Source organism: Cryptomeria japonica, chromosome 9 (assembly GCF_030272615.1).
Source record: "Cryptomeria japonica chromosome 9, Sugi_1.0, whole genome shotgun sequence".
In the NCBI taxonomy this organism is placed as follows: Eukaryota; Viridiplantae; Streptophyta; class Pinopsida; order Cupressales; family Cupressaceae; genus Cryptomeria; species Cryptomeria japonica.
In genome coordinates this window covers 608,448,936-608,466,432 of record NC_081413.1, presented here as the reverse complement: position 1 = coordinate 608,466,432, position 17,497 = coordinate 608,448,936, and the positions used below count along the sequence as shown (strand labels likewise).

Sequence of the window (17,497 nt, the reverse complement as noted above, 5' to 3'; positions counted from 1 at the left end):
TACTCTTATTTTTTGCTTATATCTAATACTCCATCTTTGTACTCACACTAACAAGCATGTGATTGATAATGCTAGATCTAACAAGGGATTGAAAAGCCAACAGAGGAACATTAGCAAGTATTCAAACTAATTCTTTTATCCTTCAACCTGAAGAATTTTAGATGGAACAAAGCACTGACATTGCTAAGAGGCTTGACTTTGATGAAGATGTTGATGCATCCATTGATCTTGACTTTTTCTACAGGTGTAGTGTCATACGTTTTCTTGAATTTGTGAATTTTTAACCCTTGATGAATTATTTTCAAAAATTAAGCTAAAATATTTAATAATGGTAGACGCATAGAGGAGCTGGCTAAATTACCCAGACATATAAAGGAACTTGAGAATGAAGCTATGGCTATAGCAGAGTTGGAAATGTGTACTGATTCGTATTTTGAGAAACTCAAGGTACACATGGCTTATCCTGTTTGGTTGGAAATAATGGGAGCTGAATAGGAATTCTGGAACTGATGAAGGCAATTTTTAAACTAAGTTTTTTTTCATAGGAAATGTTATATAAATTAGTGAAAATAAAATTCTGAATTTTATTCACAATTTTCTACTTTGTCACTTGCGACTTACTGACTTTGAAGGTTTTGGTTACAAGGAAATGACTTTAGGGATACGGTCTGAGTATATTGACCTTACAGAAAAGGAAAATTGTTTGGAATATAGTGGGATTGATGATTCTGGTATGCCTTCTACTCCTAAAACTTTTTGTGGGTTATTATTTATTGCTCTTATTTTTAGTTTTACTTTTTTATTCTGAAGTCATGATGTTCACAAATTATGTTTCTGAATGTTTTAAACTTTTATTTCTAGACTTCTTTTGAGAGCTTTAGTTTGGTTTAAAGGGAAGCATTTTTGATGTTACTGAAATTCACAGAACCTTTTTGTTATGATATTGCTTGAGTCTCTTGTGTTTGATCCCAGACATGCAGCTGCAGAATCTTAAAAATGAGCTCCATTGTGCACAAGTTGAGTCTGCAAGAATTTCTGAGGAAATTGAAAATCTAGCTTCAACAGCTGCAAGAGGTGGTGTTTATTCAGTATTTAAATTATGTTTATTAATTTAGTATCCGAGAGCTACTAATATCTTGTTATTCTTGATATTTAATTGCATTCCGATTTCAGATGTGAGTCAACTTGCACACGAATTATTTGCCTTGGAAACATACCTAAATTCTTCAAAGGTTAGTGACTTGTCTTGATAATCCTGAAGGAGAAATATAATATGCATTCTGTATTAAATGTGATAAATTTTAAAGCTTGCGTTCAGGCCTATATTTTTAATGTTTGAATAGTCAGAGGGAATGCAATTTCTATAGCTGTGTACATTACATCAATGCTTTTCTAGGGGTAGTCACAGTATATTACTTAACCAAATATTAATTGAGGGGATAGTAATAATAACATCATTTAAAGAATATCAACTCCTAAGTACCCAAAGTTACCAAAATTCATGGGTATCTGTTTGTCTGTGTACTGCTACTAGTGCATAAATCATGGTTTAATGTTGTTTGGGCATAGGTTACACGTGCAAATACAAATGCAAACATCCACATACATATGTACATATGCACAGTATACACACATTGAATCCTAAAACATCCCCCTAGGGGGTGTTTTCAATTCTGCAAAAATCTATATGAATATCTTCTAGTGTAAGTTGTAGGTGGCCTACATGTGCTTGGCACTCAACTAGCAACTAGCTACCATGAAAGTCTCTCCCAAGAGACTTTTCAGGCTTTTGGAATCCTAAAGATCAACCAATGAGTTTAAAATTTGGTCACTATTGAAAGCAGAATAGTACAGGCGGTAACACTTGCAGTAAATCTATTGGCGTGTTCAAAAAGTTTGAAGTCTGGATACACTTTGTTTCTTGTTACGAAATGATTAAAGGAAAACAGGACATGCCATAACAGCTCTGTATTTTTGGCGGGTCAGGCAATGTTTACCTTGCGGTTTAGATGTTTGTGATCTGTCCATGTCTGCCCATTAAAGGTACAAGGAAATGAACATTGCGAAATTATTCTCTAACCTTTGTTGTATTCACATCAACCATTTATATGCATTTTTCAATATGATAATTCCATTATTCTACAAATATCCATTGTCGTTATTAGGTCCACTCATCTAGGTTTTGCAAAACCTAAAGTGCATAAGTCAGCTCTTGTTTGTTGGCCTAACATCTTAGTTGTTTTGATCATAGAGATTTGCAACCCCTTAGAAATGACTAATAGGTTGGAGAACCAACAGATTGGTGACTGTTTTGGGAAATATTTAGAAAAAAATTTCTACTTGGGAAGAGTCACAAGATATGAAGATTTATTTCCGAATTGTGAAAATATAGCACTTTGCTGGTGAAATGAGTTTAGAAAGAAGAAATTATTTTCCTCTTTGACGGTGGTGACTTTGTTGATACAATCCTAGTGATATTTTGTGAAGAATCAGTATGGATGGAAGAAGGTCATTGTTCAAGGGAAATCTTGAAAAGAAGCTAGTTGGTGAGATGAACAAGGACATACACTTCAATGGAAAGCAAAAAAATGCTAGTAATTATGTTGCTTCATATATTAATTTGAATGAAAATAATGCTACAAGTCAATCGTTGACAGATGAACAAGTTGGAAAGCATAGTGATAGACTTGATTCTGGAGGCCCAAAACATGGAGATAGGCATGAATGACATTGTTTGGAATATCAGAGAATGGTAGATGAAATTATGAATGCCGCAAACAAAAGGGATGCAAAAGCTTGTCTAAATGGTACATTCATGGAAAGAGTGAATACCAGACGAAACACACTATATGATGTAATGCCAACTCCACGAGCTAATAGAATTGAAAGTCTCTGTTGGTATAGAGATAATTTAATTTATCAAGCAAATAAAGAGTATGAAGAGGAGCAATCTAAAATAAATGTAGATCACAAAAATCAGGTGAAGATCTTGGTTAGAGAATAGCTCATTTGAGAGCACAAGCAACTAATCTTGAAGTTGAGAAAGGTCGGGAAAATCTTAGAGTTGGAGTTGAAAATTTAAGAAATTTTAACTTGGCAAATAGAGGAAGAGCAGAGATTCCTATTGATAGAAAAATACCTCCTAGAGGTGCAAGAATTGACAGAAGGTATGCCCTTGAAGGACCTTCTTTGAATTTCGATAGGTATAGAGAACTGAATTTCATAGGCATATCTGGGTATCCAACAGATGTCTCAATTTGAAGTTAGATCAAAACTTCCTAAGTTTCAGGTAAAGAATGTATTTTTAGGTAAGATCACTTGAAGTCATTCAATAATTTAATTGATGACTATGAAATTGAAGATGAGAATGTAGTAATGAAATTGTTTGTTCAATCTTGCTAGAGATTGGTATAAAAGTTTACTTGATTGAAGCATTGAGTCTTGGGATGAATTTCAAAGGGTTTTTAGAGGGCAGCACAATTGCAAAATAGATTCAAGAGTTATTATCAATGAATTTACAAACATTGTAAAAGGGTATAATGAACTCAAATGCTAGATTTGTTAGATTAGTATCAAAGACTTCAGCGTACATAACACCTAATGAATCTATGTGTTCAGTATTATATTCTGATGTCTATGATGCTAAGATGGGATACCTGTTAAGAGATAAAGAATGCTCACACATTAATGGAAGCATATAAGATTGCTACAAATATTGAACGCAATCAAAGATCTTTAGAAAAAGTTTAGAAAAGAAGCGATGTGAGAACTTTACCTTAGGACAAGGGAGAAAGCAATAAAGCTCCATTACAAGAAGATAAATTGTATCAGGTAATACATGCTCTCAAAGAATTGAGTTATAGGGGATAAAAATGAGAAGAGTAAGAATGTTGAGGGACCACCCAACCAAGATAAGGAAGGATGCCCAGATTATTAGATCAGCCCTAGAATACTAAATGAAATAATGGAAGGCCAGTGGTTTTAAATCTTAGAGTATCAGCAAATATAGATCCCAAATCCTTTGAAGACGGCTGGAGTTAATAATGTATAATCTACTCCATGATGCCTTGCTTGTAAGTTTTCACATTCTACATTGCAGTACTTTGTGGCTTTAGAAATTTTGAATAATAATGAGGAATATGAGGGATATGAGGACGCTGGTTGTGAACTATGATAAAATCAAGATCATTAGGAAGTAAATATGTTATTTTCAATAGGAGATTGTAATAGTGATAATTACTCTTCTCAGAATGACTATGGAGCTAAATTAGATATTGAAGACATGAGGTATACTCTAAATTCTTATCATCAACAAGTTTTCTCAGGTAATGGAAAAGAAGATTCTCATGTGTGTGATGTCAATTCAGCCATGAGTAAGATTTGATTGGGAAAGTCTTCTAAGGAGGAGATTAAAAAGACAAATGCAGTAGGAGTTATTAAAGCCGAAAGTTATTATAATTTGAGAAGTAAAGTTGATCAAAAGGGAAATAACGAGTTAGAAAAAGACAAGGGTGTTTTCATTGAAGAGAAGCAAACACAGCCAAAGTTCCAGTCTGCTACAAGAAAATAGAATTTAAATGAAAGCAAAAGTGGTGGGTTGCTAGTAAAAAATGTAAATAAACAAGATCAGCAAAGAAGCAAGTTTTATAATGTCTCATATGTAGTAGCTGTAAGGGGGCATGGTAAACAAGATATTGCTGGTTATATCCATCTCCTTTCAAAAGATAATATACCAGTCGATGTTCCTTCAAGTAAATATATTCCAGTAGATATGGTTCACATGGTCAATCAGATAAAAGTTCAGGCTCCTTTGATTGAAATGGTGAGATTAAATGAGCATATGAATAAAGCTTCAACTTTTATCTGTGATATTCCTTCAGATCAATTGAATAAAAGCAATGGATGCAACACAAAATAAAACGTGGATAGCCAAATCGTACGATTTAATAGTAAACAGATAATGTTGAGAGGCCTGAAGTGTATTTGGGGTTAACATCTACTAAAAAGTCCATCTCAAGTAGATTGGTTTCATGTTACATTGTTGATAAATGATAAGTTCGTAAGGAATTGCATGATTGGTTCTAGTTCATCTACGAGCATCAGGCCTCTTTGAATCATGTAACAATTAAATATTGAAGTTGTGAAGTCATTTTCTAAATGTTTTGCTATGGATTTTAGAGGGGTTCTAGTCATAGGAATAGTGAAAGATGTGAAATTCAAATTAGCGGCACATCAACAGGTGTATAATTTGAACAACAATATGGAATGCTTTTATCAAGAAACGGGTTTAGTACCATAGGTGGACATATTGAGATGGACTCCTCTTATGCCATGATCCGAATGAATTGGGGGAATGTGAGATTGGATAATAGCAAGTCTTAGATATGATTGAAGATGTTCTTGATTTGAATTGACAAGTGTCTTATGTTGTTATAAAATTGGATAGGTTTAGAGGTGAGATTGATGATCTAGAAGAGGAGATAGTTTGATAAAAAATCAGAAATGTCAAGAACAAAGTACAAATGTGGTATGGTCTATGGCATTTAATGGTCCTTGTTCCAATGATGGAGCATGGGCTAGAATTATAATGATCTATCTTCATAAAAAAGCTTTCATATTTTATTTCAAATTAAGGTTTGAGTGTACAAATAATGAAGTAGATTATTAAGTTTTACTATTGGGTTTGAGTATAGCTTTGAAGCATAAGGTGAATCTCTGGGTGATTGTGATACCGTGTTGGTCATTTCATAGATCAAAGGAATATATGCCTCAAAGAATAAGACACAAAAACAATTTAAGAATGTTGTTTTGGATAGTATAGAATTATTTGATGCATTCTCTATTGAGTTGGTGGAAAGGGAAAATGTTGATGTGTTTTTTAGACACCATCTAACACCGAATAAAATACCCAAAAGTATCTTATCCTCTCTTGATCAAAGTCTCTCAATTGCTGAAGATTCGCACAAGGATCATTTGAGACAACTCCAAGGTTCCTCAATGTCGGGTCACGACGTGTGGATAAGCTCAATGGTTTGATGTGATAATGCTGGAATCACAAGGAGACTTACATCAAATACTTGGATTGCTAGAACTTAGATTCTTTCTACTTGCTTGGGGAGTAAAAAAGGGCAAAAGATATAAGGTTTGGGAAGTCTAGGAATGTTGGAATGACGAACAATCTTTGGTGAAACTTGACAAAGCCTTGCTTTGACATGCAAAGCAACAACTCCATAAAGCTTAGTGCAATCTTCTAAGGAAATTAGATGATTTTCAAATCATTATCAAGCATATACACCATCAATTGAATGCATATCAATGGTTGAATAACAATTGAACTTAAACTCATTCAAGCATTCTAGTGAACCACGCAAGGTGCACTTACAATCAACAAGAGGCTAGTGGTATGGATTAGGAGTTTCACCATAAATCATACACAACGTTCTTTCATTCACCTAATTATCATTTGCTAACGTGAAGATCCAACAAGAAACCATGCAAGTGTAAAAGAAACAACACATTCCACCATAACTTCAATGAAAAGGAAGTTTATTTACAACTTTGACAACAATTTCTGCCTTTTCCTCCTCTACTCTAGCTGCTATCTGCTATCAAACTACTAACTATTCTCTATAGACTCTTAACTATTAATTAACCTTTACAAATGAAGAGCAAGAGCTTTATATAGAGAGCTCATTACAATGAGTGGCCAAGATTAAACCCCATCAATGGCCAAGATTTTACAATGAAAACCCTAATTAGGGTTTGTTAAAACAACTCCCTCTAGCCAATGAGAAAATTACATTTAGGTTCAATGCTGAATGTGAACCAATAGAAAACGGGGGTAGGTATCTGTTGTGACCATTTCACACATCGCCCCATCGCAAATGGGGACCCCCTCTTTTTGCTTGTTTTTCGTTCGTTTTCGCTTTCGTTTTTAGGATTTTGTTAGTCAGTTAGTCGTCTGGATTTAGGGTCAAGCCTTAGGGTTTTAAATTTTGTCTTTTCAAGCCAAAATCCAGTCGTTTTTGAGAGCTTTTTGAGCTTCCTTTCTAGGATGCAAATTTTGAATGTAATAAATTCGCCAAAATTGTCTAATTTTCAATTGGAATGTTGATGCAGAGCTTTAATTTGTCTAAGTGTCGAAGGTGAAATGTGAATTTTTGTCCGATTGAATATTTTGACCAAATTTTGACCTTTTTTGATTTTGATCCTAGGCATTGGAATTGATTTGTTTTCGCCTTGTGAAGTGTTAAAATGTGAAAGATCATGTTATTTTGGCCTGTAGGAGCAAAATCGCTCCTGTCCCTCAGTGAAGGACGGGAGCTCTTTTTCAAATATCTCATTATTCTTGCAGAGTCCAGACAAGTTTCGAGTTGGAAGTGATGGAGAACGGCGAGATCTTTCCATTGAATATAAATTGAAGATTTTCATGAGCACAGAAATGCCTCCAGGAGGAAAATCGCTCCTGTCCCTCAGTGAAGGACCGGAGCTACAAACCAAATTTTGCCTTGTCCTTGCGAGATTTCGTTGACTCGATGATTTGAAGACGTCCAAAGGAAGATGCTTTACCAAATGAATATAATTTGAGATGCAAAAATGAAGGAGAATGACCTAGAATGACCAAATCGCTCCTGTCCCTCTCCAAGGGACCAGGGCGAAGTATCTTATAGCTCCCGTCCCTCTCCCAGGGACCAGAGCGATATCCTTCATTAGGCAAAATCCAGGTAAAAACCAAGGCAAGTTTACGTTCAAAAGCAAGAGAAAGCGTGAGATGAACCCATTGAATATAAATTGAATATTTTAAAACGTCCACAGGAGTCCCAAAAGGCCTAGTTCGCTCCTGTCCCTCAGGAAGGGACCAGAGCGATTTTTGGTATAAATGATTTTCTGGCCAAGTTACAAGCAATGTTAGGGTATGGACGAATGGAGTGGAGCATGACGAGTCCGGTGAATATAAATTTAGAACCTGACAAAGTGAAATAAGAGCCACAAAAGGAGGATCGCTCCTGTCCCTCTCCAAGGGACCAGGGCGATATAGTGAATATATTGCTTTTCACTCAAGTTTGAAGCCGACCCAAGTCAAGACAAGGAGGCAAAGGACATTTTGAGACGTCTTCATCAAGCACAAGCACTTAAAGGTTATCATAATGAAGAGATTTGCACTCTAAGACCTAGATCGCTCCTGTCCCTCAGGAAGGGACCAGAGCGATGTCAAGTATATTGGTCATTTCAGGCAAGATTTACGTAAGATCAAGACTTTGCAAGGTTACACAAGGTCCAAGGCGTTCTTTGAAGATCGCATGCAAGAGTTTTTGGACGTCCAAACGTTGCTAGTCAAGCTAAAAGCTCACATCGCTCCTGTCCTTTGGACAAGGACCAGGGCGATCCTATCAAAAGCACGCATATTCCTTCAAGATCAAAGCTAGGCGAGGATGAATAAGGTGAAGGACGGTGTTTGGAAGACATCACAACAAGGATCGAAGTTAGAAGTTGCCAAGGTCAAGGAGAAAACATGGATCGCTCCTGTCCCTCTCCAAGGGACAAGGGCGATGATCCCTTTAAAATGTCCAAACACATCATGAAGACAAATGGATCGAGCGCAAAAGGAATGAGCATAGATGTTATTCGCTAACAATGAAAGATCGAGGAGCAAAGATGCATATTGAACGTGGAAATTTGGAGATCGCTCCTGTCCCTCTCCAAGGGACAAGGGCGATGAACACTCAAAAGGCATTTAAGTACGCATGCAAGATGATCAAATTCGAAGGACTCATCATGATGATCAATATTGAACGTGGAGATGAAGGAGTTGAACGTGAAAAATGCAAAATCAAGACAAAATAATGGATCGCTCCTGTCCCTCTCCAAGGGACCAGAGCGATGAGGTACGTCCCCTTTGTTTTCATAGTTTTGGCGCCAAATAAACATTTCAAATTTTCCTTAAATGCTAAAATCGATAAAAATTGAAAATCTATTTTAAATTGGCATTTAATATGGCGTTGATCTTTATTAATTATTTTTGCCTTTATTAAAATCGAAATTTGCAAATAAAAAACGTAAGGCATTTAATAATTAATTAATTAATTAATAAAAATCGCATGGAGCGCTCATGTATCCAAGTCGGCCTTGTTATCTTAATTAAAAATCATTTTAAAAAAGTGGTTTTATCTCCAAGTCGGCCTAAGGGATGAAAGGGTGAAAGCGCTATATATGGAGGGTGAGAAATATCATTTTCACATAATCATTTTTATTCTACATGCGAATTGAGGAAAGCAAAGAAGGTGCGAAGTGTGCTTGAAGTGTGGAGTGCGAATTACGTTGAAGACCCAAGGTGGCGCTTAATTATCTAGGGTGATGCGAACTTGAAGATCCATTTGGGCGAATTTGAAGATCACATCAAAGGCGAATTTGCTAAAGACTTGAAGATCACGTTGAAATCCAAAGGTGGCGAAGTCGATCTTTTGAGGAGATAACATTGAAGATCATTTTTACCTCAATTTTGCCTAGGCGATCTTTTCCTTTTTGCATTCTAGAGTTAGTTCTCTATTGAGGTATGGCGATTTGATTTTATTGCTTTATTTATTGATCGTCATTTTTTTTAAATTTTGAAGTTTTGAATTTTGAATCTCTTAGCTCAATCGTTGTTTTTTAGGAAATGATAACTCTAGAGACTTATCATGAGGTTTCCGAAGAACTTTATCTCTCTAATCAACGTTATTTATTGCAAAATGTAGTTCTTATAATGAAATGTTGTGTAGGTATGGCGACCCCGAAGGCGGGAGCATCCACCAGTCGCTCAGCTCTCATGAAAGAAGATCAGAAGACCGAAGAAGTGGAGACCAAGATCGTGTCGAAGTGGAACAACATTGGAGATACAAACTTGGGGAACTTTAGCACGAAGAAGTTTCGAGAGGTCCCCTACATTGGCAAGCCATCACCTATCGCCCGGAGAATAATAGAGAGTGGCATCATTAAGGCGGCCGGTTTTCCTCCAGCTATTCAGTGCCACGAGTTGATGATCGAGTGTGCCCGTCACTACAATCCACAGTCCAGGACAATTGTGTCCAATGAGGGAATCACTTTAGCGTACCTTTCAGAGGAAGCTATAAGTGAAGCTTTCCATCTTCCAGAGCACAGGGACATGATATATAAGAGCATTGAAGGAGCCAGATCAGTGTACGATGATGATCCGGATGCTTGCCTAAGCATAATCAACAAGAACTGGCTACTCAAGAGTCGTCCCCGTCTAAGCAAGGTACCGAACACACCGCACTGGATTGATTTCCAGGAGGAGTACAGAGATTTGATTACCATGCTCAACCGAGTTACAGGAGCACCTCATGCCTTCTATTTTGAGAAGTGGATGTTTTACTTCATCCAGGTGATTGTTCAGGGAAAGGGTACGATACATTGGGCTAGGATGATTAGCCATTGCTTAGACGTACAGTTGAGGAGACTCAGGGCTACTAAGTCCTTCCACATGAGTTCATACGTCATCTATGCTTTGATCAGGAGTGTTGAGTACGCAGGACTACCTCACAGAGGAATGATTGGAAGAGGACCTGGCGAGGTTAGAGCTTGTGAATCCTATGCCTACTTGCATCATCCGCTAGGGAAAAACTACAAGTTAGTTAATGATACTTTCACGATGAACATCACAAGGACGTTGCAAGGAGGGATTCACAACAGATTATCTCAGGATGCCCAGGAATTCATCAAGAGGTACGGTGCTTGGTTCATTCAGTTTCCCAAATTCACTTACATTAGAGTGCATGGATGTCCTTTACCTCCATACATGTTGCCGAGGTATCCGACGGACAGAATTGTGTTACTTGAGGTAACAAGGCAGTTGGCAGCATATGTGAAGGCATTCAGACACAGACATCAGAATGGAGTCCAAGTACCTATTATTTTGGGTAATTCAGTTGAGGTATGTCCTAATGTCTTAGCCATGGATGACGCAGAGAAGGAGTTAGCCTTGTATTCTTTTTCATCTTTTGCTTGGAGAAATAGTTTTGATCCACATGGACATTTAGAGGAGACAGTCGGCAGAAGATTTAAACATGAGCACCAAATTGAAGATTTTATGATGAACCTCCTAGATGATCTCGAAGTGAAACGAAAGATACATTCTAGATTACCTTTGGATTTCATCAGGAAATGCAGGATTTACAGAGTGGCCGACCAAGCTCAGGACAATGGCAGGCACATCCAGTCTTCCTATGATAGAGAAAGCAAAACAATAAGGTTGGATTGGAATGAGCCTGAAGTCGTGGATTTAGATGCTTTGATGGCACCAGTCTTGTCTTGTACTCGCAGATGGGTAGACGTTCAGCATCAGAAGTTGAGAGAACAAGGCATAGCTATGTCTTTTACTTTGGAAGAGAAACCAGCCGAAGGTGGAGCAAGTGTGAGTGAAGGCAATCCTAATCCTAGGAATTCAGGTGAAGGTAACCTTCGATGTGCCAGTGAGGGCAATCTCCATCCGAGAGGTTCGAAGAGAAAGGAAAGATCAGAAAAGAAAGAGCCTTCCAAGAAAAAGCAAGGTGCCAACAAAGATCAAACACCAGGTACTTCTTCCAGACCAGAGGATAGAACAGTCCGAGTGGAAGAGTCCATGGAGTTGATGGTACAGAATGACAGGCAGGAGGAAGGGCAGGCACAGCATGTTTCGTCAGATGGATCTCTCCAAGACTATGATTTAGAAGAAGATAATGAAATAACATCTCCTCCCAGACAAGAAGAAATAGTACATAAAGAAATTCAAGTTCAAGAGACAAGATCGAATATCCCAGATTGGTTGAAGGAAAGATTGACTAAGGTGATCGTAGTAGAGGACAAGGACAGTGCAATTGATTTAGAGAGCCTTGTTGGACGTTCACATGTGATAACAGAGAAGAAGAAGGCTACAAAGATGTCCAAGATGATTCGAGATGAGACTGGATCTAGGAAATTGCAGGTAGCTACACCGGCAGCAGATAAATATGAGGGTGAGATCCTAGCAGAGGATTATGATATACAGACTTTTGAGTTAGGACCATCCACAGCAGAGCAGACTTTAGATGATGCCACCGACACATTTGAGGCATTGAAGGACAAGTTTAGAGAAGAAGTGGAGAAGAATAGAAAGCTTGAGAGAGAGGTCGGTGCATGGAGGACATATTTCAGTCACATCAATGAACCTTTGGGACGTCAGGATCCAGTTAGATCACCAGTGCAGGCATTGCCCCTTCAATCGATCAATGAAGCAGAAAGATTCAGGAACCTGGTCCAGCGTACATGTAGTTGGATGGATAGATCTCATACAGTGGCCATAGAGTTTGTTACAAGGATGACGAAGATTATTCATCAGGCTATCCAAGTTCTTGAGATAATCCACAGATTGATGGCAACAGTAGTTGCATTTGCCCATACCAAGGACGTTGTCATCCCTGTCTTGAAAGTAATAAGACATACATCCAGAAGAATTTTAGTGCAGGAGAGGATCTTGGAGGGTGATTCTCACAGTTTGTTCCAGTGGTCAACCTTACTCCATATAAAGAGTGTTCTCTTCGAGGACATCAGTGTTAGGTGTGGTCAAGTTGAGGAGGTAATCAATCCGATCCAGGACAGAGTATTTGAGGTACTTCGTATCATTCTTGGCAGAAGGATCGAGGTCGAGACAGATGTGGATATGCAGGAATTTGAGGATAGAATCAAGATCATCTTTCGCAAGGACGCAGATGTTTCAGATGGGCAGTATGATCAGATGTTTGCCACTATGCTCTTGATTGATAGAACGAAGGAACTTGAACCTACTTGGGACGCAGCTCTTCTAGACGCATTCGATCAGATCATCCACTTAGAAGAGAGTATCAAGAATCTTCCCGAGATTCCAATCACAGAAATCGAAGGAATCGTGACAAAATTCATTGCATATGCTAAGAAAGAGAATTGGAAAGGGAATAAGATTCTAGATGAAAGGTTGTTAGAGATGACATGACATCTTATTTCTCATTGGTTGATACCTCCTAGGTTTTTGTGCCAAATTTAATATTTGGCTATGTATTTAATATTGTTCAGTAAAAAGGAGGTTATTTGTAACAAACCCTAATTAGGGTTTAGGTGTCATGATCTTGTCCGTTGATTTACTTTCAATCTGGACCTTTCATTGTAACTGGGGATGCTATATATACCCCCATTTTTCATTTCAATAGGGAATAATAGTGTAATAGAGAAGAGAGATTAAAGCTAGAAGCAATTTTATTTTGTAGCAAGATTGAGTCTTGAAGAGAGAATTTCAAGCAATTGTTGTACATGATGACTTGGAAATCAATAAAATATTGAAGTTATGGTGTTTTGTTGCAAATTTCTTGAGTTATCTTCATGGTTGTTTGATACACTTGAATCGTGCTCAATCGAAGTAGTTTGTTAATTTGAAAGACTAAGTGTGAGATTTGATATTTGGTAGGATTCGCAATCCAAACCACTAGCTTCTTGCTGATTGTAGGAACGCCTTGTGTGGTCGACTGGAGAACACTTTGAGTCCTTAATCTTCAATTATCATTGTGTCTTGGATATGTACCTTCGTAGTAGTGTCCTTGATCTTTGATGCATTGAATACCATTATATTACCTTAGAAGATCGCACTAATTTCAATTGAGTTGTTATCTTATGGCAAAATTGAAGTTGGTTGAGTCTTGCCAAATCTCGTCCATGCTAAGTCATTCATAGGGTTAGGCTAGATTAGACCTCTTTAAACCCTATCTTTTGTTTTTTTTGAAAATTCCTTTAGTTTAGTAAAATCTTCGAGCTTCGAAAGCGTAAGACCCCTTGGAGGAAACAACAAATCACATCATACCACTAAAAAAGCTTGTCCACACGTGGAGACCCCACTAAAAGAACCTTGGAGTCTACCTAACTGATCCTTTACGCGAATCTTCAGCAGTTAGAGACTATTTTCTCAAGAGAGGATAAGATGCCTATTGGTATTTTATTCTTTGTATGATTGTGTATAAAATACACGTCAACAGTATCTCAGAGTTTGTGCCTCCATATGATGAGCTTGGTTCATTGAATCCGGACGTGCTGATGTTGAACTCCTTGATTGGGTGAGTGGTGACAGGGATGCCACCTCAATCTGCACTTGTAGAGCTCATATCTCATCACAAGCAATATCGTTAGTCACTTGCTCAATGTGGTGATGATGGAGGCGTGTTTCTGAGTTATATCATGTTGTTCAAGATGATCTTCTAACTTTGATTAATTCTTCTGAGACTATCTTCTTGAATATCTCAATGTTGAAAGCCATGAAGGTACAAGGTGTAGATGTTGACTCCCTCTTAGTTTTGAATCTTGATATTGCCTTGGAATGAGCCCTTGATGTCGTAACTGCTTCCTCACTCCCTTGAAATTCTCTCTTTGTAATTCGCTTCACGCTGTTGATTCTTTCATCCACATCCCTGGATGTGTGGATCATGTTCTTGTATAAATGAATGCTTCTTGTGTAGTCAACTTCCTTAATATCATTATGCTTGTCGGTGAAATCCCTCTTCTTTTGAATGCCATGCTTGTATCTTGACCTTGATGTTGAAATTTCCTCCTTGTGATACTTGTTTTGATCTTCCTCCAAATTGGTCCCTTTGATTTCTTTCTTTATCCCTACAAAACAAACAAATGGGTATCAATCACACATGATAAATAAATTTTACATGATCTATTTTATATGTTGCAGGTCGGATAGGCACATGTATAGGGGAGATCGCTCTTAAGAAGAAGCAAAGGAAGTGAATTTCACTCCTATCAGGGAGCAATGGAAGTGCAATTCGCTCCTATCAGAGAGCAAAAGAAGTTCTCCAACACTTAGCAAAATTTGCAACTTACCTTTCAATAAAGTGAAGTCCACTTACTTGGATGGCAAAGGAAGAAATTTGCTCCTTTATGTGAGCAATAGAAGTAATTTTCGATCCAAGCAAGGAGCAATGGAAGTGAAAATCGCTCCAAATCATGAGCAATGGAAGTGACATTGAATTTAGCTCACTTTCTATCCATCTTATCTCCTATCACCCATTCATACCTTAAGTTTTATCCTCCTTGTGTAAAAGTCATGAAATCATCTTTAAAAATGCTTAGTGGGGTATTTTGCTCTCAAGAAGGAGCAATGGAAGGGGAATTCGCTCCACTTGAGGAGCAATGGAAGCATAATTCACCTCCAATTAGGGAGCAATGGAAGTAAGTTCAAATTCACTCTTCATCAACCTAAGTTTGGGGTATTTTGCCATCTATGCGTATGATGTCAAACCAACCTTAAGGAAGGCTCTAAAATCAACTTCGCTCCTAAGCAAGAGCAAAGGAAGAGAAACACGCTCTCAAAGGAGAGCAATGGAAGTGTTTTTCGCTTGTGGAGAGGAGCAACAGAAGTGACCTCGAATTTGCCATCTCTCCTCCATTCCTTAGTCAAAATCACAAAGAACTTGATGAAGTTGATCCTTTTAATGATCAAAACAAGGTTCCTAGAGTTGAAATTCATCAAATTGCCCTTAAATATGCACAGGAAGCAAAATAGCTCCAAGGTGAGGGCAAAGGAAGAGGATTTCACTCTTGAGAGGGAGCAATGGAAATGGCCCTCACATTTAGCCCATTTCAAGGTTGTTGATCAAACATTGCATTCGTTGTTCGAACCAAGACATCTCATGATGGCTAGAGGTAATTTTCAATGATTTGGAAGGCTTGGAGAGGGATTTCGCTCCTAAAGGGGAGCAATGGAAGTAATATTCGCTCAAAGATTGGAGCAAAGGAAGTGAATTTCGCTCCTAGGGAGGAGCAATGGAAATTCTTGAATACTTAGTCAAATTTTGCTCCCGTATCTCATCTCTCACTAAAGTACAATTGGGTCACTTGGATGATGAAGGAAACACCTGCATATTTAGCTAGACTTGATCTAAGGGATTCCTCCAATTTTTTTTCTATCTCTTGCTTATGTCAAGCTAATGAGCAATGTAATATCCCCAATTTTAATAAAGTGACTTAATTAAGTGGTCCTAAATTTTAAATAATATCATAAGGACTTATTTAATTAATTAAATTAATTATTATATAAAGGGGCCCAAATTAATAAAATAATAAACTTTTGGTGTCGGTCCGTTTGTAACCATTCGGGAAACTTCCCGGAGCACATTTAACAGGCCGAGTTTAGCATAGTTGTAGGATGGTGAATTTTATATTTTCTTTGTGTTTGCGAATTCCAGTTTGGAGTTTGGCACTGTACAGTTTCAAAGGTGCAAGATCCTCCCTATTCTGTAATCGCAGTTTCGGTGGTTAGCAGCCACCCTAGTCTGTTGTTGGAGATATCATTTGTGATATTTCACTTTGTACTTCATTGTCAGATCTATCTCTATCGTGTGGAATATAATTACAAATATCTAGTTCTTGGCCATTCAATGTTGTTGGTGAATGCTCTACGTTGACAATTTATTCCCGTATCTGCAATAATCTCATCGACAGAGGAATTATCTACGGTTGGATCCTTCAGTGGAAGTAACATTGTTGTATAGACTATTTGGAAGTACGACCTACTTTCCGTATGAGTAGAACTTTACATCCGAAGCCGAAGGGTGTCAAGTGCCGTTGATTGAGGGCCGAAGGTGTCTTGCCCTCGAGTGCTTCCCTCGGGTATACTTCCCTCGGGTACTTTGCCCTCGGGTACTTCCCTCGGGTATTTCCCTCGAGTAATTGCTCTCGGGTACTTCCCTCGGGTACTTTGCTCTCGAGTATACTTCCCTCGGGTACTTTGCCCTCAAGTATTTGCCCTCGATGAAAGATCCCAAATGGATCCTTTTGCTGTTGCTGCTGTAAATTCTTAATTAAACATACTATATTTTTGTAATTTTCTGGTGATCTTATAGAATAGACAGAAGTTGTAGAAAGGGATTGTTTCTTTTTGGGTTTTGATGTTATAAGTAAAGTAATTGATAAATAGCAACAACTGTGAAATAAAACAGTAAACAATGTTCATATGTAAGAACACTTAAGCAATCTGAAAATACTGCAAATCATACTAGGCAAATAACCTAGTTTTGTATTCAGCAAGAATCCATACATTTATTTGGAGCTGTTCTCAATCTGGATTGATGCCAGATGGAGGAATATTACTGGCAATGAACAAGGAAGACCAAATAAGCTGAATACAACCCTTCAAGCCAACATACAAACAAGGCGTGGTTGCAAAGGAGGCGTGGAAGCTGTTGCAAATCACGTGCCAGCTGAAATAGACCAGCCGCCCTGTTGAAACCCCCAATATGCACGCTGAATCTTCAGGACAAGAAGATGTGTCTTCTACCTCTGACAATCTCTGTGTAATCCTGTATAAATCCATTGTCAACTCCTGCTGAGGGCTACGTCCCAGCAAGCTCAGACCTGGGGTTTGCGTCCCAGACCAAAATCACTCTTCGAGAGCAATTCCCAAATTAGCAAGTTTCAAAATGATCAAAGATGCTATCAATTAGGTTTTCATCTCCTT

General features: G+C 37.9%; 1 protein-coding gene across 3 annotated transcripts in view; it reads left to right on the top strand.

Annotated features, from left to right (window-relative positions):
- LOC131039839 (uncharacterized) overlaps window positions 1-17,497 on the top strand; it is a 179,027-nt gene that overhangs the window by 17,465 nt on the left and 144,065 nt on the right. For all 3 annotated transcript variants that reach the window (XM_057972784.2, XM_057972721.2, XM_057972855.2), the window contains exons 2-6: window positions 76-244; window positions 336-447; window positions 647-731; window positions 973-1,074; window positions 1,174-1,232. In XM_057972784.2, coding sequence (XP_057828767.2) covers window positions 162-244; window positions 336-447; window positions 647-731; window positions 973-1,074; window positions 1,174-1,232 — 441 coding nt within the window. In that variant the 5' untranslated portion in view covers window positions 76-161. The remainder of the gene's footprint in view (window positions 1-75; window positions 245-335; window positions 448-646; window positions 732-972; window positions 1,075-1,173; window positions 1,233-17,497) is intronic.